General features: G+C 42.2%; 1 protein-coding gene and 1 long non-coding RNA gene across 2 annotated transcripts in view; one reads left to right on the top strand and one right to left on the bottom strand.

Moving 5' to 3' along the window:
- Window positions 1-5,801, top strand: part of TG (thyroglobulin) — a 161,979-nt gene extending 156,178 nt beyond the window's left edge. The window contains exons 47-48 of the mRNA XM_072855051.1: window positions 296-486; window positions 5,461-5,801. Of these exons, the coding sequence (XP_072711152.1) occupies window positions 296-486; window positions 5,461-5,576 (307 nt within the window). The 3' untranslated portion in view covers window positions 5,577-5,801. The remainder of the gene's footprint in view (window positions 1-295; window positions 487-5,460) is intronic.
- Window positions 5,802-5,939: 138 nt separating this feature from the next.
- Window positions 5,940-9,198, bottom strand: LOC140647352 (uncharacterized). The gene is made up of 3 exons (XR_012040715.1): window positions 8,727-9,198; window positions 7,917-7,976; window positions 5,940-6,165 (listed from the first exon to the last, which is right to left on the bottom strand). It is a non-coding gene; the product is annotated as an uncharacterized lncRNA (long non-coding RNA).
- Window positions 9,199-22,336: the final 13,138 nt, after the last annotated feature.

Below are 22,336 nucleotides of genomic sequence, written 5' to 3'. Positions count from 1 at the left end.
ACTGTGACTTTACATGCTTTTTAGAGTACCTTGGGTTGCTTTGGGACCGAGGCCTGTTGAGGTTGTTCACCAGCCTGTGTCTATATAGGTTCTGTGTATCTGTTCCCTAGGAAGTGAACTGGACTAATAAGTTACTGTCAGGGGAGACACCATGAATGATTCACCAGTCTGGACTGAATTTGAACCCTACTGGTCAGAGGGACTGGATACACATTTCCTTGACCCAGCCGATCTCCTTCTGCATTTTACTGTTCATGTCATTGTTTTCTAATGATCATTTCTCCCATTCCCTTAGAAATCCGAACTACCCTCATAGTTTCTCAAGAAGAATGTCAGGGTCAATGCCCCCCTGGCCTATGTATCTACCAAATGATGATGGTGATAACTACAAGGAGTTCACTGTTTCCTTGCCAACTCTTAAAGGATTGAAAAAAGCAAACTGTTCCTTTTGGTCTGATTATATCAGAAGACTGAAAGCATCCACAGGTGAGCAGAATGTTTTCTGTCATTAAATAAAACCTAAATTCTCTGCTTAATGTTTCCCTCTGTCTGTAGTCCTGTTAATGTTATAGCTATGTCAGTGTGGAAAAATACTTTTCATAGATGAAACATCTTGCACTGTCCAGCGTATATGGTTGAGAGTCTCCTGATGCAACACTAAACAAATTTATTTTAGAGCAGACAGTGTGTAATAAAGTCTCATTGTCCTGGAGTTAGACCTAGAGAAATCTTTCTGCAGTGATTATAGAAGATATGATGAAGCTATATCTTCCAATAGTTTGCTCTCTATTTGCAGTCATAATATAGACTTTGACTAAACTGGACGTGGTGTCTTTTGTCTACTGGAAGCACCTAACATGAGAATGTTGAGATTCATATGACTTAGGAGGAGCACAATAACTTCTGTCTACTGTAAAGTTACAACTGAGGCTTTAGATATATCTCAGTATGGATCCCGCATGCTTTGACTTCACACTAGATAGTTTCTTTGGGGTTTTTTCATAGCTGTGCTGGTTATGCCCCCTGTATTTCTCCTTGTCTCCGTAAATTTCCATGCAGCTGTGAGATTCCTTCAATTTTTTCTTACTGCTTAGAACAGTAAGACCAACTCTGCTGAGATTTCAATCTGCAGCTCTGCCCTGAACACTCAATTTATTCTGGTAAATAAACTCCCTTTCATGTCTGTGTATGTTGTAAATAAATTTGGATAGCCTCAAGAAAAGCAAACAAAACCATCCCTTTTTGGCAGGCTGAGATGTTTTGAATTATTCTTAGAGGCCTGCAAGCTTACAAGTGTTTTTTATGTCCTAAGGACTCATCTTCACAGTGAACACAGTCCAGGCCCTTTCTGCTTCGGAGGGCAGTTGCATTTCTGGGAACAAAGTGTACTCTCCAAGACACCGAGCTACCTAGGCTATCTATGCCTGACAGACCACCTCAAATGGACTGAGGCTGATGTTTGAGTGACACAAAACTATAATGTCTCAGAACCATCAAGTTGGTGGTTTTGATACAAAAACAAAGCATCAATACTTTTGTTCAAGAGATAGCCTGAATCACTACTCATGGTCTTTCTTCAAAAGTGGACTCAAGATTTTGCTATAGGCCTTTTCATCAGTTTCTTGGTATCCCTCAGTGTCTTTCAAGTTCAGAGGGGATATTTTGATCTCTCTGACGGCTTTCTGCTAGTCGAGATGTTCCTAATTTGCAAAGCTTAATTCTGATGTGTAAACAGTCCTGGGTATAGCTTCTAGATCTTTTGGAACTTAATCTCACAGCATTATGGCTGTGTAACGCCAGAGTGAGTTGAAGTCACAGCTCTGGCAGAAAGGCTGTTGACTGAGCACCACGGACAGAGGCTACTCCCAGCATTTACAGAAAATCCTGAAAAAGGTGGGAAAATATCAGCCAGGACAGATTGTTTTTGAGATGGAGAAGGTTTAAAACCATCCAGACTGGCATAAGAACACAACAACTTTCGTGTATGGGTCAGTCCAATGGTCTGCCTAGCTCAATATCCTGCCCTTGTCAGTGGCCAAAACCAAATATTTGAATGTTAAACATAAAAATTGAGAGAGGGAGAGAAAAACACACTGAAAGAGTTCACAAAGATGAGTCAAATTTTTGAAAACAAGCCACACAGTGTGAGATTTATGGAGTATAGATTGTCAAGGTTAAAAAGATTGTCACATGTTAAAAAGTACATGTCAACATGTTATTCTGCAAGCAGAAGTGAGTACATCCTGCCCGTTCTTCAAGCCAGTATTTGCTTGGCCTCAGCACCATGGTAACACAGCTACACAGTTCACTTCTACTAAATTCCATCTCATAACAATGTTGGCTTGTCACCTTGCTTCGATAGTCATCTTTACTTGTCTCACCCTGGAATACTGAAACTTCTCATATGACTTCTACTTAAATAGGCATCACATCAAACCCATCTCTGCTCCAGACCTCAGCATGGGATGGTAACTTACAGAGACTCTTCTCTCTTAGAGAGACCACTCTCTTACAGAGACCACTCTCTCTTACAGAGACCACTTACTGTGGGTGTCTTGATAACAATCTGAGCCCACCTCCTTGTGAAAAAAGATTCATAATGTTCATCAGTTCAGCTACAAGGACTGTATGAACTTCAGATGCTGGTGGCTGAACACACTGAATTTCTTTTTGAGAGAAGATTGTGCCAAAATTCGTGCCAAAATTCATGCCAAAGCAGTGTCAGTCCATCAGTACAAGTTCATCACTTGCATTGGTCACAAAAATCACGTTCTGCACGAGTGGACAAGTGAGACAACTGGACATGTGTTCCGTCAAGAGAACAAAAACCTTCTTTTTTTTTTAAGTCCCTAAGCATCATGTTACTGCTTGGTTGGTGTGCCTCCTTGCACCAGAGGTAGCTTGCTGTGCCTCCCTTCAGAGCTGAAGCACTGCACCTCTGTTGTTACCTGACTACTCCAGACTCTGTTCCTGGAGTGCTGCCAGGCAGTTGTATGGGATCCTGGCGTGATGTTGGATGCTAGGTTTGAGAGAGCAATGCTGCAAACCATTTTTGGATGATGTACCTTGCACTCCATCCTGAGGGGGAACTATTTGTCAGTCAGCTACTGTGAGATCCAATCTAACACTTAGCGGAAAAAAGAGCAGTTTCCTGCCTTTCAATAATTATAAATCTTCATGATAGTGTTTTTGGATTGTATGATACACTGTTCATTCTGACTGCTGAGTCTCAGTTGTTGTGGGTTGCAATTTGTGGCCTCATGCCAAGTAGATGGAGTTTACAAGTGTGGCAGCAAGAGGCATTGCTAAAGAAACAATTCCGTTTTCACGTCCAAGTGCAAAGCTGTAGAGGGTTTATTCTGATGCAGTCTCAACCAACTGTGATGAATCCTGTTTTGTCCATCTCACTTCTTCCTTCAAATCAATATCTTTCCAGCTTCATATATCATCTGTGATCTATAAGCAAAAAAATCAACATATTTCAGTAAAATGGAGAAGAATTGGACAAACCAGTGATCAGAAAATCTAACTGCAACTGGCTTTTCAAATTTTTTTCTTGATCCTTTGTTTACTGCCATGTGAAATGTCTTGACTTAGAAATGTCAAATTAGGGATAACTAAGGGCTCAAAGCTCAATATCTTAGACCCTAGGTCTCAGTCCCTCAGAAAACTGAGTTACTCCTAAACTCATAAATTGCAGTTTCTGGAATAAAGCCTCTCATATTTAGACTCTCTTGTACAGCTGAAGTTACATATCTTTTAGGTTATTCACTGCTGGATCTAGAAGATGTTGCGTATATATCAGCTTAACTGTTACCTGTAATTTTCTTTCCGTTTAGTAAAAATATTGTCCAAGTTGAAGTAGGTATTTCATTTTGTGATCAGGCTGCAATATTTAATGGTGGAATGTATAATTTGTTACTGGCATATAATTGAAATGTATGTTGTCATAATTGAAGATAATTTAACAAAAGTAATTTCATAAATGCAATGATTCTTCATGTTATTTACTGGCAGTGCCTTTACAAATTATGGAGGAAAGTTTGAATCTGTTTCATAGCAGATGATCTATAAATCTGTTGAAGTTTTGTTTGAAACCAGTTTGTAAAGTTAGCATTTTGGGGGGCAGTTTACCTGGGGAATTATGAAAGTGATGGTGCTTGAAAAGGTTTGGATTTAGTAAATGGAGTTCCCATGGTTGCATTTCAAAGACATGCTTTATATTCTGAATCATGATGGTTTCCACGGGAAACAAAACGAGAAACAAGAAGAGTGGCCATTGTGGAAAAAAGCTGTGGGTGGCTTTTTCCAGGGAATGTGTTAACAACTTGAAATTCAGTTAAAAACAGGAGCTCCAGAATGTTTATGCATATTCAGACAGTATGTCTTAATGCTAAAATTCCCCTTGCATAGTGTGGTGGACTGCACTGCATAACAGTGAGTCCCTTTATAAGGGGCCTCTCACTGCATCCCAAACAAGTAGACTTAGATCCAGTCTACATCTCTTACTCATCTAACTGGTATCTAAACAGAACCAGTCCTCCTAAAGTAAGTGCCTCTGTAAGCAGTGTTGCAACTGGGGAGAAGGAGATACCTTTAGTGTCTCCAAAGTGAAATCTTGTCTGCCTAACTCATGTGCCTAAATTCAGACATTTAGGCATACTTTATATGTCCAAGTTAGGCAGACTGGACCCCACCTGTAGAAAATTCAACAGCTAGCAAAGCTGAAGCCTTCTCCATTAGCTCTGAGACACCGTGTGTAGCCACACAAGAGTCCAAATAAAGCAACAGTGTTCATATTTCAGACTTGAATCAAGACCAAATCAGGAATGTTGTGTTTAGCATTCATCTTTTATCCATTCTATTCACACCTTCTTTTTGGAAATCTCCACTAGAAAACAGATTCCTTTAGTATGAGGGACATCTGTGCAGCAATGAGAGCGCTCTGGGTAGGATACATTAAATAAACACCATCAGTACGCTTTATGGCACAGTTTGGTCTTGTTGAGGCAACTGTGCTTCTGAAACAGGGTGGAAGACTAAAATCACAGAAGGTAAAGAATAAGGAAGAAGAGATCTACCAGAGGTGGGTGCTTGGGGCTTTATGTATTCCAGACAGACAAAAAAATAATGGTCCCCATGCTTCCTGCCTTGTAGGTAAGTATCAGGAGATAATACAAAAAAGATAACAAGTCTTGCACAGGTGGAGTGCAAACTATTATGCATTCCAGTGGCAGTTGTTTAAAGCATGCTGGAAGCATGATAATTAATTACCATTAAGTGATCTGTCATTACCCTAAAGCATTTTGCAAATGGACTGCAAACTGAGAAAAATTGCCTCCTGAACATTTATAGCTGCATAAAAAGACTCTTAAGTGTCATTGAGAAAATGCATATTGTCTAGCTTGCTGCATCAAAGACATGACATTTATTTTAATCTTAATTATATTGTCTTTTCAGGAAGTGCAAGTAATGGAGAGCTGTCTGCAGAAAACAGGCCTAGTGAAGCTCCCAATGAAGGACTTACCTCGCGGGAGAGCCAGCCACTGGGAGACAAGGTGGCTTACAGCAGATAGAAAGTCACAGTGCTATTGGGTGGGTTTGTCACACCATTGTACATCCATACAACCGTGTTGCACCAGATGAACAAGTTGCTTCCTTTAGTTAACTTTCTGAACATGTAAAGTAGACCTTTCAAGAAAGTAGTTTTTCAATAAAATTGTTGAATATGGCACAAAATAAGCCCTACAGCTATTATTTTAGGTCAAAAGAAACTGTAATTTGAAAAATGAAGTATCAATAAAAACTGCAAAAACCAAACAAAAGTACTTGGACTTTATTTCTTGAAAGAACCCAAATGCCCACACATTGTAGTACCAGCAGCCAGAAAAGGATGTACATTGAAACTCTGAGAAGTCCCTCAGCTGAGGAGGCTTAAATTTGCCACATGTCATATCTGACTTGTTCTTTTTTGTTCCTCACCCTATCACAAGCTGCCTATAAGAGTGGGAGCCTGGTTTGGCATTCTGGAGAAAAATAAAAAGTTACAAAATGGGGAAGGGTTGGATCCAAGAAGAACGATGTAAGAAGGGAATCAAGAGTGTGCATTGATTGTGTCCACATGAAGTCAGGCACATGCACGTGCTATATTCAGCTCATGATCACCTGTGAAAATATGTATAAGACCATTTGGGTAAAGCACAACACACAACAGAGATAATACAAAGCATTTTTTAATTAAAGCTTAGAATATGCTGTCCTTGGAACATTTATCTTTTGTAAGGAGAAGGTGAGATGATACAGAACAGTTTTGGAAGCATAAGGAAAAGTGCATCATAGGGTATCGCTAATGGCTCTGAAGGTAGTTTGGGTTAGGTTGTTAATTCACTGCTGAGATCATTTGGCAACAGATAATCCTCAACCAACAGTATATCACACACGAGTTAATGATACTTGAGAACAAAAAGTAAAACCAAGGCTGCCCTGAAACTAATAGCAAAATTTCCATTCATTTCAGTAGGACCCAAATTTCTTGGGCAGTGTTGAAATGATTTAATAAAACAACTCATAAGGTTTTCTTTGCTGCTTGGGACCTTTGCCAGTGCATGAGCGGTTACTACTGTCTGCCATGTATCCAGGTTTCCAAAGATTTTACCTAGCTAGAAGAAAAACTGTGTAACACTCATAGTTCTTATACTTACATCCTGTTCAATAAACAATAAAAAAAAGAGAAGAATCAAGAAGCTTGTTAACTGATTAAATATAAAAAAGTAAAGATGGAGAAATCAAACTGTGTTTTCCATCATTATCTTTACCTATGCTAGCTAACTGGTAATGAAAAAAAGAAAGTATTTAAGAATGTTTTTAAAAGCCCAGATCTTAATTGTATAGCTCAGTAGAGGATGCTTTCTTTTCAGCAGTTGTGATTCCTTGGCCAAGACTGGGTTTACTTTTTCCTCTTTTGAGACTTCTCCTGGAAATCGATGTCTAATAGATTCTATTTAAAACTTAATGCAGCCTTCCAAAACCTCTTATTTTAATAACAGCTATGATTTTGCATGTGTCCACATATGCAGACAGTCATGCCCATCTTCTACAGCCCTGGGAAGACCCAAAGCTGAGCTACAGTATTTAATATTCATTTAACAGTGAGTTGGGTTAAAGAAATGTGAGTTTCTCTAGCTCTGTTACCTAATTTCCACAATGGAGGCATCCTGGTCCTCCTTAGCTTGACCCTAATAGTCCTGTGACTCTTTATTATTTTTTATTTATATGTGTGTGTACATATATATATATATATATGTATAAAAATTTTCAGGAAATGTGAAAAGTTCTTCTTCATCCATTAAACAAATGCATTATAACTCATCTAAAAGTACTTTGTCATCAAAGTCAGCATTATAACTCATCTAAAAGTACTTTATCATTAGAAAAGTACTCATCTAAAAGGTCACTTTGCTCTCTATACTGCTCTTCCTATCTTTCATTCCCGACACTGAGGCATCTTCTCCCTGCTAATGTTCTTTGTTTCTGCACTGTACTCTTCCAAAAAATCAAATTCCCCAGAACACCAGCCAAATCCCTGTGAAATACTGATGTTAACTGGGATGTTCTTTGTAGAGAACGGGCTTCGTATAGTCATATGCCAGGCTGTATTGTTACACTGAGTCAAATAATCACTTTGGGGAAAAATGGGCCATGAGAGTAACAGTTTTGATGAATCAACCCAATATGCCATAGCTCCTGTTGAAGAGATGTTAAAAGGCTATTGTAGAAACACTGGAATGCTAAATACATTACCTAAATAATTTAAATCCTAGTAAACTAAAACCATATGGTTTTATTATTTTATATCAATTAATATTTACAAATAGAAATGCAAATGAAGACTTTTCTTCCCTGCTGTATATACCTACTTTGGTACTGTCATTCCAAACAGGCCAGCTTCCCAAAAAGTAATTAATCTCAATTGCCTTCTAAAGAATAAAAACATAAGAAAAAACAAACACCTGCAATAAATTCAATAACTCCAACAGGAAATGCTCAGCTCATCAGGGTTCCTTCCATAATACTGTGAGCATACTGTATTCTGCATCACAATATCATAAAGCATAAAATATAACATACAAAATTAAATATCTTTGAGAACTAATTATTGTACACAGCAACCCCAGTATTAATCTGCTGCCCACGGAGCTGGTAAACAGAGGACAGATTTAAAAGGCTTCAGTATTGACTCCTCATATTAATGAAAGCCAAATATACAATCTTTCCCCCAATTCAGCTCCACCCTGAGCCCAGATATGCCTCTGGAATTTGAGAAAAAGGTTTTAATTTTGAGCTAGAAACTCAGCAGCTTAGCCTTGTAGCCTCCTACTTACAGTCTTGGCCATCTGGTAGGCTTGGTAGGTAAGGTAGGTATGACTGGGCTTTTAGGTCACCCCTCCTGAGGTATTCAGCTCAACTGTCAGTTTGGTAAAAGAACCTTTTTAAGTATGGAATTTTTGTAAAACATCTTTATTTCATTAGTGGCTGACTTCCTCAAACCCACCCTGTTGCACTGGATGCAGCTCTTCAGACCGTTCTCTCTCTCTCTAGGTTTCCTAGAAGCCCTCACACTCTTTTCTACACACCACTATTTGTTTCCTCCTTTAAAAAAGCAATACTCTTTCCCAGTTCTCTGCACCCTCTTCTTCACTTATGCTAGTCCTGCTCATTCTTCATACCTCTTTTAACTGGTTTCTGCCAAGGTGCATTTCAATGCAGATGAATGCAGTCTCATGATCCCATGTGTTCATCTAATCCCATATTTCACCCATCTTCCATCCTGGGTCCTTAAGCTCAAACATCTTTGAAATCTGAAGTGACTTTTGCAGCAGTAGAAGTGATCCAATCTTTGGTTGTAAAACTGTTCACCTCCCTGACTTTACTACTCTTCCTCATGGGGAACCACACAGACAGAAATAGCCCAGTCAAATCCAATAAGGAGACTTAATTAGAAAAGCCTACGTGTGGGCTACAGAGAGGTCTTTAGCCTTAGTGATACTGAGAGGCCAAGTCTGCTCCCACATATAATTCTTAGTAAGATAAATACATTCTCAGACTGTTAAGGTCATTGTGCTTTAAGCTGAAATACCAAACACTTCAGTGATCTGGTAGTGAAACAATGCACAGAAGCATGCTGAGTAAGAGCCATGCTTTCCTCCCTCCTCCTGGAAATAGCTATAATTTATTAAAAGTGAAGCATCCTTTGAAACTTTCTCATGAACGTACACACAGAAAAACCAAGTTAATGCCAATTAAGTCATTTAATCTGAACTTTTTGAAAGACAAGCCATCAGAACCTTTCTGTATATGGAGCTGAGGCTTGAATATCTAACCTACAGCATTTTGTGTGATTCTTTTGCATAGGCGATAATAGCAAACAGAAAAAAAAAAAAGTAGAGTATTAGAAAGATTTTACCATGCAGAGTTGAAAAGAAAATAACTGACTAAATGGCAATGCTGGAACATTAATTGTTTTCATAAGTACTTGACACATACAGCTGGAACATCATGGTTGTTTTCCTGCTATTGCAGGCACCCACATCATATAATTCTCTTGGCTAAATTTAACGACTCAGTCTTTCACCATAGCAGCATCACAGCCAATGCTCTGTATTATATGAAAGGCTCATGTTCTCTCTAACTTGCTCCAGCTACAGTATATAGCAGTGGCTCATATAGTAGTAATTATAGATTTATGGACCGTTGCTCCTCCCTATATGAAGCTAAAAAAATAAACATGATCACAAAGCCAAAGATCCTCCACATGGTTCTCATTTGGTCTTTGAAACATAGACACCCACCTAGCAGGGATTTTATATAAGTTTCAGGTGGTGAGAGAATTTGGTTAATAGGAAGTGTGATAGTCAGTGCTTTCAACTTTTTCTATTTCCATGACGTTGATCTGGCCCAAAGCTGAGAGGTCACTAGTTTCTGCCCCTGCAGATGTGGATCCTCTAGTGTGGCCTTTGGTCACGATGATGTGAGCTCCCTCTCCTAGTTTTCCAGCTGCCCAAGAAAGACCTTTTGATTCCAGCAGTGACTAAAACTCAGCAAACTTCAGCTGAGAGCTGATGTGCCGTCAAGGAGAATTAAGACAGTTTTGCATCAGGATTCCTGCCAAATTTACTCACTCTTTAGGAGGCTGGCTGTACGATTGGGTGTGGAAAATGCCACATTTCACAGCACAGATTTTGAGTCATTACAAAAGCTGCTATTTTATTGTTTTAAGGAGACCTCCTTTTCCTTACTGTTGTTATTCCTCATGTATTCTGCTATCATGGTATGAGAGGCAATGTCTCAGTAGTTTATCTTGGCTGTTTCCTATGCAATCACTCTAGAGAGGCTAGTGAGAAAAGTCAATTAAACTGATAGCATCTTGTAGGTCACTGTATCAGACAGGACTGGATATTTTAAAACATTACAGCTGGTTTTCAAAGGTGACTAAGGAATTCTGTAAGTCAGATTCCACTAACCTGTAGGGAATTCGGATGCCCGGTTCCCATTATGGCTTTGGAAGCCCCACCCGACATCTGTGCAATGGTCAGTGCTCATTTAGGAGTCTTGGCCCTTTCATAATGAGCGGATGTCCACATTGAAAAGCACCATTGCAATTGGCAGCAGTTCATTGGCTTGTGAAGGGAGATTTTAGTGTTTTGCTTAGCTTCCCTGGTGAAGATTGAGATTTTTAGCAAGACAGACCAAAAAAAGTTTACCTATTATTTTTGTTTCATGTTAATAGCTGGCCAGTTTTCAGGGGCAGCTAGCACTTTTAGTGACCATTATTCATTATTAACATAGATGTATTCTGTCACACCACACACCCCTATTTTACAACAATATAAAAGAAGTCGGTGGAGTCACAACCAGTTTACAGCAGCATTTTATATGTGCCACTGAAGGTAGTGATCTGGTGTGCATGTGTCAGTTTAAGTGAAATGAGAGCCTAAGCTGAAGAGCAAAGAGGCTTACTGTTTCTTCTCAGTTCAGCTCCCACAGATTGACACATCATGTGCAGAGAGTGCATAAAGTAGAATCGCCTTTCCACAGCAAAGCAAATGGAGTCTCCCTGGGCTGAAAGGCTAAAAATCAAATCTGGTCAAAAATTCAGACCAAATTAAAAGAAATGGAAAAAAAGGTTTTGTAAAGAACTCTAAGATTGTTGTCACCCTGCAGGAGTCAGATGAACAGTTGGTTGTTGGGGTTTTTTTGAGGGGGTAAGAGAGGAAAAATGGAAACAATAAAACACCAACATCAGGAAGGCTATGCTTTTGATTTTAAGCCTCTCACAAAAAGAATTACATTATGCAATCATAATTGCTCAAATACCTCAATTTTAAATAATAGAAGGATGAATTTTCAGTGAAAAGATTTTGGCTAGGTACCTTAAGAACAGGATAACTAGGTAAGGCAGGGATTTATTCTGGCTCTCAAGAGCTTGCTCAGTACTTGATCATAAGGCACAGTGAATATAAGTTTGAATTAATGGCTGATCTTTGGAGTGACAAGTCAAATGTGAATGGCTGGATGCTGACTACCTTACTCTATAACTACCAAAACTGGCACAGCTCAGGCATGAAAGACTGATAGGCCCTGCCTCAAGCAGGCTTTTAGCTTGCATCTAGCACAGCCCTTTATTATCATGACTATGATGACAATTTTTCTCAAGGGCAAACACTGAGCTTAAGAAACTTGAAATGAAGCAGAATGTATTCTTCTATCACAAGAGCATTTCAGTGATGTAGTAGACCAAGGTACAATTCTGCAGCATCATGAGGTAATGAAACCTGCATGCAGGTATTACTGTATTTGGCAGTGCAGAGCAGAGGTGTGGAGGACCACAAGCAGCCAGGTGGAGATGAGAGATGCTATTAGAGTAGGAAGGCTGGCAACTCACTGGTCAGAGGGCTGTGAACTCAGATCTGCAGTTTGCAATGTGGATTAGAAGTACCTAAGATTTGATTAGATCATGTAGGATGTTAGTAGCTGGGAGATTTCACTCTGAAGTAAAGCCCATGTTCAGGTGAAAGACAGAGCAAATAACTAACCAACTGAATGATTGGTTTATCAAAGGAATGGGCCAAAGCAACATCATTAGGCTCAGCATCTCAGCCCAGCCTAGAGTGCAGAAAAACTCCAAATGGGTGGTTTTCGTTCAAAATCCTAAGTCGCAGCAGTGGTAAGATGTATGGCAGTTACACAAGTCCTATCACATGGGGTGTAGTGTAGGTCAGCCTGGAGTGCTGACCAACAGCGCTTTGTTCAGCGGGTAATAGGGGTGTTTCTAGCAATGCTGACAGCAGGGGAAGGATGGACCTCACCCTGTCTCTCCCTTGCCAGGGAAGGACTCTGTGGGGGATGAAGCATCCAGAAAGGAGGCAGTTGCTTCCCAAAATGTGCTGAAGAGAGACCTATGCCATGTCCCCATTTGGTCCAAATTCAAAGTTATTTAGGCACCTAACTTAGCACCTTAGGAACTAAGCATATTACTACACCCGTTGTCCTATCCTTGATTCTTGTAGGTAAATACTATATAGAGAAATAATTTGTTTAAGTGCCCACATAAGATGTGGGCATGAACTAAGACTTTCAAGGCTAGCCAGAGTTGTGGCAGACAGCCTGGTATCTCTAACTCTAATATTCTGTTTTTTCACAGTTTTTGTTACAGCCTCCTGGGCTGTCAGGGACTTGCGCCGTGAGATGAAGGCTGAACCCGTTGGACATCATGACACAAGGGGTGCATGCCTGCCTGTGGGAATCCTTGGGGGCGAGCACTCTCAGGAGAGGCTCCCATGGAGCCAGTTAAAGGATCAGCCTGACAAATTGTTTCCGACCCAGCCGACACAGTCAAACATACAGTCATGAGCCTGACCGCTTTCAAAAGCAGCAGAGGGCTGACAGGCAGAGAGAGAAGTCAAACTCTGACAGACGTGTTTGCTTCAGATTGCTTGCACGGTAGTTTGCACTCCTTTCATGCCTGGTAAAAAATGTCTGAATGAAGGCTGAAGCTCTTAAATTTGGCAGTGAACTTTGTATCAAAAGCCGTGGGCCTGCCTTTCAGATGAAGTCAGAAATGCCAGCGGAGCCAGAGGCTGCAAGATGCCCTGATTTACACCAGTTGCACTCAGAGTGGTGACTGTGTTTATGAGGGAACAAATTATTCCTTTGCCAAGATGCCACAAATCCTCCAAAAGGAGCACTTCTCTGAGAAGCCATTTTTCACAAAAAAACCCCACAACCCTCTGCCCTGGAATCCAGTTCCAGATTTACACACTTTTTTCACCTTTTTGGAATATTTTAGCATGCTAAAAATAGACCTCTTTGGCCTACGTTTAGCTCTCAGTAAGGCCATTGTGTCACAGACTGGGGCTCAGTGAAGCTTCATGGAAGACTAGAAAGCTGAACTTTGGGGGTGATTCCCAGGGATCAGGTGCTTGGGATCTACCCAGACAAATCTAACCTGCTACTTTAATCCGCAACTTTTTCTTCTGAGTGAAATCTGCCTTCCCTGTTATTATTCTTATTGCTCTCCTGTGCATGCAGTTCCCTGTGGCTGACCAGGCTGGATCTGGTGGAGGATCCCATGTTGCCCTTTGCAAGAGTGTGTCACTGACCTGAGGCTGGTGTCACTGGTTCACCTCCTTTGGTTATTCCTCTGCTCCTGTCACCCTCACTACCTGCTAGGTTTCATGGTCCTCCTTGGCTGATGGTCATCACTTCAAATTCAGTGAACATGGTGCTTACAGAACACGACATCATGTGTAAGCATGACATACATGGTGTGTCCCACCAGAGGTTGTGCAACATGATGCTCAAGAGCAGCTACTACTTTTAATGTCCAACAGCAGATCTTGAGGGAAGGTGAGTGCTCTGTATCTCCAGAACTTATGTCTCTATAGGATGTTTCTCTACTTTTCACAAACAAAAAAAATCAATCATCATCTTCTTTACTATAGCTTAGAGTACGAGGCATTTACTTCTTTTTCCTGCCTGCAAAGAGCAGATTTTTTTATTTTTCCCATTTTACAGCCAGATAAGTACAATAAAGACCTGGTATAACTAGCCTAAGTCACACATGACAAGAACCTTTTCCAGCTTTTCAGTAGGCTCTTAAGTTTCAGCTTGCCAGCAGTGTCATGCTTACAGCTCTGCAGTGTACCAGTTCAAATGCAAGCCTGGCTGGGAGAGCTGTAAGGCCCCAAACATATCTACCTGGGCTTCTTTCATCATTTTCTTGACTCCTCTTTTTCTTTCATCTCAGGAGGGCTGCGGGAGGGGGGTGGAGTGGAAAGCCAGGTAGATTTTAAGGTATAGCAATGCAAAAATTACTCTCAGGAAAATATAAATTAGAGGAGACCACATTCCCACCCTGCTCTTGATGCTTCCATAGGTCAGGTCTATGCTAGAAAAGGTTTATGAGGACACTTGAACTGGGGTAGTTGGTCCAGCCAGACCCTTCTACACAAATCAGCTTGTATTAGTGAAGAAGCACTCCTATTGCTCATGAGACTCCAAATAAAAGGCCCTTTTCATCTATAATAATGGTGCTTTTGCCAGTACAGAAATGTTTCAAATCCACATTCCCCAACTGATACTGGTTTCGACATAGCCCCTGAGTCAACAGGAAATGCTGTCCTGGAAGAGTTCTGCGCTATATCCGCAGCCGTTCCTTGGCCTGCTGAGGTTTAGCTTTCCAGCACACGGTCTCTTTCCTGCCCCCACTTCCTCCTCCCCTCTGCAGCTGCCTTTCCCGTTCTCTTTAACCCCTAATTATTTATCTCCACATTATCCCTTTTCTTCACACTGTCTATGTTCATTTCATGCAACTCTTCTCCCTCATCTTCAAGCTGAGCCTCTGATCCAAAGCCAACAGCTGGGGTGCATTGCAAAGTCCCAGAAAGGTACCCCTCTTCTCTCCAGGTGACTGGCACTTAGCAAGGAATCCAGTCCCTGCTCATTTTGGCTTCTGTGCTCTGATGCTGTCCTTAACAGCAGCAAAGCCTAATAGAAATTTTTTACCCGCTATGCTTTGCAATTGCACTGTTGCGCGTCATTGTGCTGCTGCTGCGGGGAACTTGGAGATATTCCATTTTCATTTTTCATGACATTTACTTCACAGTTTATGATGACTTTGAATAGAAAATAAAATAAAGAGAGAAAAAAACCCTAAAATTCATATAGTGTTTATATTGTTAAAAGGTGCTTGGGGAATCAGTTTAGTGCTAATTAAAAGAATGGAGCTTGGCAGAAAGGGGCTGATTCATAGCACCAGAGAGCAACATTTCAGGGTAGTAAATAAAATCTAATGGTAATAGTATAGGGGAAAAAATAAACAAATTAAAACTGCACTGCATTGGTGCCTGAAACAGAACATGGTTAATTCCCACTCAGCATTTTCACCCATCCACCACAGTAAATAGGTCTGTGGACAAAAGTGTGCTGAGATAAAAAAACCTGCATCACAGCTGACATCAAAAGAAAAGCCTTTTTTTTTGCCTAAAACATTGGAGACTTTGTTTGAGAACAATTCATCCAAGTGAAATTCTGACCTCTTGTACCACAGCCAGATCAGGAAGGCTTCTTGCAACTGGCCAAGAAAGTGTCTGGCCCTGGAAGCAGCCTGATGTTCTGTTTTGAGTACTTTGAAAGAAAATAGAAGGTCAAACAGAGCTGAGGTCTCCTCCCACTGAAACCCACAGCAAAGATCTCTCTGACTTCAAGTCAAAGTCTTCCCTGATGAGAGGAGTGGACAGGGAAGGGCAAAACAAAAGTGCTGGCACTGCAAGGCCACCAAGTCCCAGCCTTGAAAAAGGGGAAATATGCAGAGCTGAGCCTGGCCCATGGCTAGTTTAGAAATAACTGGGGCATAACTCCAGACCCCCATCACCCTGTGGGCTGCAGGGCAGACAGAACCAGGGCGAGAGGTAAAAGCATCAAATACCAGATCACAATATTTGATAACTAACTTGGGTGTTCACTTCTTGCAACAAGAAGGACCAGAGATCCACAGGGGCAATGAGAGGGGGACAGACGTCCACGTGCAGGGAATGAGCGGGGGACTCCTTCACAACATCAACCAGCGCCACTGGAGAGGAGGAGGAGGAGCAGGGCTAGGGTTAAGCAGGGTGCTCAGTTAAACACAGCCACACCCAGCAGGACGGAGGCTCCCTCTGTCAGTGCAAGTCTCCCTCCAAGGGTGTGCATCACACAGCCAAGCCAGAAACTCAATGCAACTGAAATACTGCTATGATTACACAGGGAGATATGAGGACTTGGTGGGTGGGGTCCAAAGTGGCAATGCTCATGCCATTGCAACCAACTGGGGAATAAGCCAGGCCAACCAGAGCAGCGACAAATGTTCCTTAGCTGCCTCCCAAGAAGAGAACCAGAAGACCAACCACCTCAAGTGTATGTATACCAACGCATGCAGCTTGGGGAACAAACAGGAGGAACTGGAGCTCTGCACCCAGTCAGAAAGCTATGATATCATAGGAATAACTGACAAATGGTGGGACAACTCACATGACTGGAGGATCATGATGGATGGCTATAGGCTGTTTCGTAAAGACAGGAAGCAAAGAAGACAAGGAGGAGTTGTGCTCTATGTTAAGGAGCATGTTGAATGTATAGAAGTCAACTACTGCAATTGTGGAAGCCCTACTGAATGCCTCTGTGTCAAGATCAGAGGGGTCATCTCCAAGGGGCATCTTTCAGTAGGTATCTGCTACCGGCCTCCAAACCAAGACAATAAGGCCAACAAAGCAATATTTGGGTCACTTAAGCAAGCTTTGGGTCAACAGAACCTGATTATTATAGGTGAATTCAACTATCCAGACATTTGTTGGAAGAACAATACACAATACACAAGCTCACGTCATCCATCAAGTTCCTGGAATGCGTAGAGGACTGCTTCCTCATACAAATGTTAGATGTACCAATCAGGAATGCGGCACTGCTGGACTTGCTACTCACAAACCTAGAAAACCTGTTTTGTAATATGTTGGTTAGTGATAGCCTTGGCTGCAGTGATCAAAATAGCGTGGAGTTTGGGATCCTGCTGAGGACTCTGAAGGTTAGTACTAAGACAAAGGTTTTGGATTTTAGAAGAGCAAACTTCAGCTCGCTCAGAGCTCGGTTGGGAGGGATTCTGTGGGAAGCTTCCATGGAAGATAAAAGAACTAGCAAGTGCTGGGAGTTTTTCCAGAATGCTCTCCTGGAAGCACAAAAACAGCTCATCCCCTTTAAAGGTAAGAGAAGTAGGTGGAGCAAGAGACCCCCTTGGCTTAACTGCGAGTTTCTGAGTCTGCTCAAAACCAAAAGAGAAGCATACCAGAGATGGAAAAGCAGACGAATACCCATTGAGAACTACAAAGACATTGCCAGGGCGTGCAGAGATGCAATTAGAAAAGCAAAAGCTTAGCTCAAATTGAAATTGGCCAGAGATGTCAAAAACTACAAGAAAGGGTTCTTCAGGTACATAAACAACAAGCAGAAACAGAAGGAAAATATTGTCCCTCTGTTAAACAGGAGAGGTTAATTAGTCACCAACGCTGAAAAGGCAGAGGTTCTCAACACTTTCTTCACCTCTGCCTTTACCAGCCCTGTTGGGCCGCAGGTCTTGGGAACAAAAATCCAGGTTGATGCAAACACAGACCCACTGTCAGTGAAGGAAGAGTTGATATGTGAACTATTACAGGAGGTTGACCCCTACAAATGGATGGGACCTGACAAAATCCACCCGAGGGTGTTAAGAGAGCTGGCTGACATCGTTCCGAGGCTGCTCTCCATAATCTTTGAGAAGTTGTGGAGATCGGGGGACATCCCAGAAGACTGGAAGATGTCACCCCCATCTACAAGAAGGGCTTAAAGGAGGATCCAGGAAATTATAGGCCCATCAGTCTTACTTCAGTTCCTGGGAAAATTATGGAACGAATCCTCCGGGGGGCTATCACAAGTCAAATTAAGCATGTGATTGGGAAAAGCCAGCACGGATTCACCAAGGGCAAACTGTGCTTTAGAAACCTGATCACCTTTTACGACAAAGTAACCTGCTCGGTTGATGTGGGGCAAGCGGTGGACATTCTCTACCTGGATTTCTCCAAGGCTTTCAATACAGTTTCCCACAGCCTCCTCCTAGAGAAACTGATGCGTTATGGTCTAGACAAGTGGTCTGTGCAGTGGGTGGGGAACTGTCTGACAGGCCACACCCAGAGGGTCATGGTAAATAGCTCCTTTTCAAACTGGCAACCTGTCACAAGTGGGGTCCCCCAGGGACTGATATTGGGCCCAATGCTGTTGAATATCTTCATAAGTGATCTGGATGATGGGACCAAGTGTACCCTCATGAAGTTTGCCAATGATAACCAAACTGAGTGGGGAAGTGGACACTTTGGAAGGGAGAGCCACCCTGCAGGAAGACATGGATAGGCTGGATGAGCGGACTAACAAAAACCTTATGAAGTTCAACAAAGAAAAATGTAAGGTCTTGCACCAGGGAAAACATAATCCAGGAGTGCAGGACAGGCTGGGATCTACCCAGCTGGGGAGCAGCTCTGTGGAAAGGGACCTGGGGGTCCTGGTGGACAGCAAGCTCAATATGAGTGACCAGTGTGCTGCTGCAGCAAAGAAAGCCAACAGGATGCTGGGTTGTATCAACAAGGGCATCACCAGCAAAGATAAAGAAGTCATTATCCCACTCTACTCGGTCAGGCCACACCTGGAATGCTGTGTTCAGTTTTGGTCCCCACTATACAAAAAAGATGTGGACAGGCTGGAGAGGGTCCAGAGAAGGGCCACAAAGATGATCAAAGGACTGGGAAGCCTGTCATATGAGGAAAGGCTGAGAGAACTGGGTTTGTTCAGCCTTGAGGAAAGCAGGCTTAGGGGAGACCTTATCACCATGTTTCCAGTATTTAAAGGGTGACTACAAAGATGGAGACTCCCTTTTTACAAGGAGTCACATGGAAAAGATGAGAGGTAATGGGTACAAGTTACTCCTGGGGAGATTCCGATTGGACACAAGAGGAAAATTTTTCACAATGAGAACAATCAGCCATTGGAATAATCTCCCCAGGGAAGTGGTGGATTCCCCAACGTTGAACACTTTTAAGATTCTGCTGGACAGGGTGCTGGGCTATCTTGTCTAGACTGTGCTTTTGCCAAGGGTTGGACCAAGTGATTCTTGAGGTCCCTTCCAACCTGATATTCTATGATTCTATGATTCATAAATAATTAGCTATTTTCCAAGTCTCCCTTCAAGTGTGATGCATGACTGGAGTGCATATTTCCTGCCACTTGGTACTATCTTTTAAACAAAAGCTCAAGGCAGAGCATTTTCAGCAAATCCTAGGCAGCAACAATGTGCTAGTCTCTGTTAGGAAAAAGTACATTTTATATATACACACATACACACAATATCTTCTCACTCTACTAAGATACAGTGCAAATTGGTCTCCATGACTGATGAAGTCTTTACACTGCTTTTAGATGCACGGCTAACAGCTCAGTAACACGCTGCAGGCTTTCTCTTGTACATCATCGTCTGTGCATCTTTCACAACATGAGAGCATCAAATTTACTCTTATGTATTTGTTTTGCCCCAGTGGCTGCACTATTTCTTTGGCTGTAATCTAAACCTGCAGAGTTAGTGGCATGTGAGGGATGTTATTTTTTATTACAGCTCTGGAGCAATCCCTGCAGACAGACAGCAGATATGATGAGTACAGAAATAACTTGTAGCCACTGAGAGCTGCAACAATACCTCTTATCTTAAATTCCCAAAATAAAGAGTACCATTGGTAGCTAATGGGAAACTTTAAAAGCACTTAGCAGTAGCAGGTTTCTCAGTCATTCTTCTAGGCAACACCACTCTGCTTGCTTATGGCTACAGAAATTGCAGATGACATAGAGATCCATGGATCCACAGTACAATCCCAGTGAAGGACCTGGGAGGCTCTGCATAAGTACTGGGCTGAGCTGATAAGGGCTGTGGAGCCAGGCATCCCTCCACAGACACCTGACGAGTTTTCCCCACCACTTTTCAGGGTCTTCTTGTGACCAACTTTATTAACTGAAATGTCCTCTGCAGAAGCAGCATTAAGTGACATAAAAATAACCTACAAAGTCCTGACTAAAGCCTGTGACAGATGAGGTTGTTGGCAGACACAGGAAAGCATATATCTTCTCAGTTATTAATGGCCAAAACTGTCAGGAGAGTTTAAAACTTTCCAGATTGTTGTCCAGTAGCTGGTGAGTCAGACACAGCCTTCAGATGAAGAGCTGAAGTGTTCTTTCATTTTTCTTCTCTGCTTAAGGAATCCGAACATTCAAAGCTCTGAAAAGCTTCAGGCTACCATTCAGGGGTCCTTTAGGATTAAAGGTTGTTTCTCAATGAAGAAAAATAGAGTGTTGATAGAACCAACTGCTGCACAAAAGGCAGAAAAGAGAAAAAAGAGGAGGGATATGTCAATGTATTCCTTCTTGCATAAGCCCTTGGGTGTTTGAGGAGATTTTGTTGTGGAGGTTCCAGTCACACTTCCACCATGAAGGTCAAGGCAGAAATTTTCAGCCTGCAGACCATTAATTTGAAATAGAAGAATACTTTCTCTATTCGTTTCCAAAGAGCAGCAAACACAATAGAAAATGCAAGTTTCGTTTTTTATCTTAAGTGACAGAAGAAAAAAGCCTGTGCAGCAAACAGGAGTCCCTGAATCATTTGCTTTGCAAGCTGCTCAAGGGTCCTCATTTTTCCTCATCCTGCAAGAAACCACAGACTGGAGCCAGGTGTTTCACTACTACTCCAAATGTCTGGATGACTTCAATCCTTTCTAATCTTCAACTAAACAGTGTTTTGAAATGTTTTATCCTCACAAAAATATTTCTGTTGCCTCTTCCTGTGTTCCCTGATATTGTTTATCGTCCTTCAGAACTAATCATTCTGAAAGGGAGGATGATGTGAAGTGATGGTGATAATCCAGGGCCTGGAAACACAGGAGTAATTGCCTGTCTTGCCACATGCTACCCTCAAAACAGATCAGTGATGACTGATGCACTGCTGTGGTGTAGCATCATGGATGTGCAATAATTGAATGTGTGCAATAAAGAGTGTATAAATTTGCTAGACTGGTGTTGTAGGCATGGCCTGGTTCTTTTCTTCTGGGGTTATGTTAGTACAACTTAAACAAACTCAATGCTGAGGCCAGCTGTCACAATATGGCCCGTGGCCCTACTTTTCAACTTGTGTACTTCCCACACAAGGGGGCTGCATATAATAAACCTACTGGAAATAGTTCCTGGCCTGTGCTAACTGCTGTGAATAGTTTGGGAGAATTCTAGTCATCATGGGACAGAAACATGCCCAAGACTTTATTAATAATTCAATATTTTAGAGAGTCAAGATTAAGTCCCCCAGGTTGTACCCCACACTGTTCAATTTACTGGTACAGCCGTAGCCTGTAAGCTGTAATTAGAGAAATGTGTGTTGCACAGAAGATGCATCAGGGTAGGAGGTCTTGTACTGCAGTCAAGTAGGGTGGGACAAGGGGAGATCCAGCACCCTTGGTGCCACTTTGTACTATCACAGGTGAAAGACCAGCAGGATCTGGTCCCAATCCCCTAGGAAACACCCAGGAGAGGAGGATATGTGGGAAGAGAAGGAAAGATCCTTTCCTCCACTTGCAGCTTCTAAAGTCTACAAAGGTTAATGGTTGTGTAACGTTTAGGATCTTGACACTTTTCTCTCTATCAAAGGTGTGAAAATAAAAAAAATGTTGGCCAAATATTTTTTTTCTGAGCTCAGATCTAGGGAAGACATTACAGATGTTGCTGATCTCTGCTCCAGCGGGGTCTCTCCAGGGCTGCAGGGGAGCCCTGCTGCGGGCCTGCAGCACCTCCTGCCCTCCTCCTCCTCCGGCCGCGGGGTCCCTCTGCTGCTGCTGCCTCCTTGGCTTCCTCTTCCTCTGCCTCTGCCGCCTTGTGCCCTTTCGGAAACCTCTTTTCCCCCAGGCACCCCCAGCTTGGCTGAGGGGCTCAGCTGTGTCCTGCGGTGGGGCCCTTGGAGCCGGCTGGGACCGGCTGGAACCGGCTGTGTCTGGCACAGGGCAGCCCTGGCCTCTCCTCACAGAGGCCACCTGCAGCCCCTGCTGCTGACACCTGGGCACAGACACCTGATGCACACACTCAGGGCTAGAGATTGGTCGCAGCTTTATTTAATTCACTAATACAGGTGTAGCCACTGTAGATAATGGAAAGACGTGAGTAACTCCAGAAAGTGGCTCCATTTGCTAAGATTTGT

This window comes from Ciconia boyciana, chromosome 2 (assembly GCF_034638445.1).
Source record: "Ciconia boyciana chromosome 2, ASM3463844v1, whole genome shotgun sequence".
Classification (NCBI taxonomy): domain Eukaryota; kingdom Metazoa; phylum Chordata; class Aves; order Ciconiiformes; family Ciconiidae; genus Ciconia; species Ciconia boyciana.
This window is presented reverse-complemented; position numbering and strand designations above follow the sequence as displayed.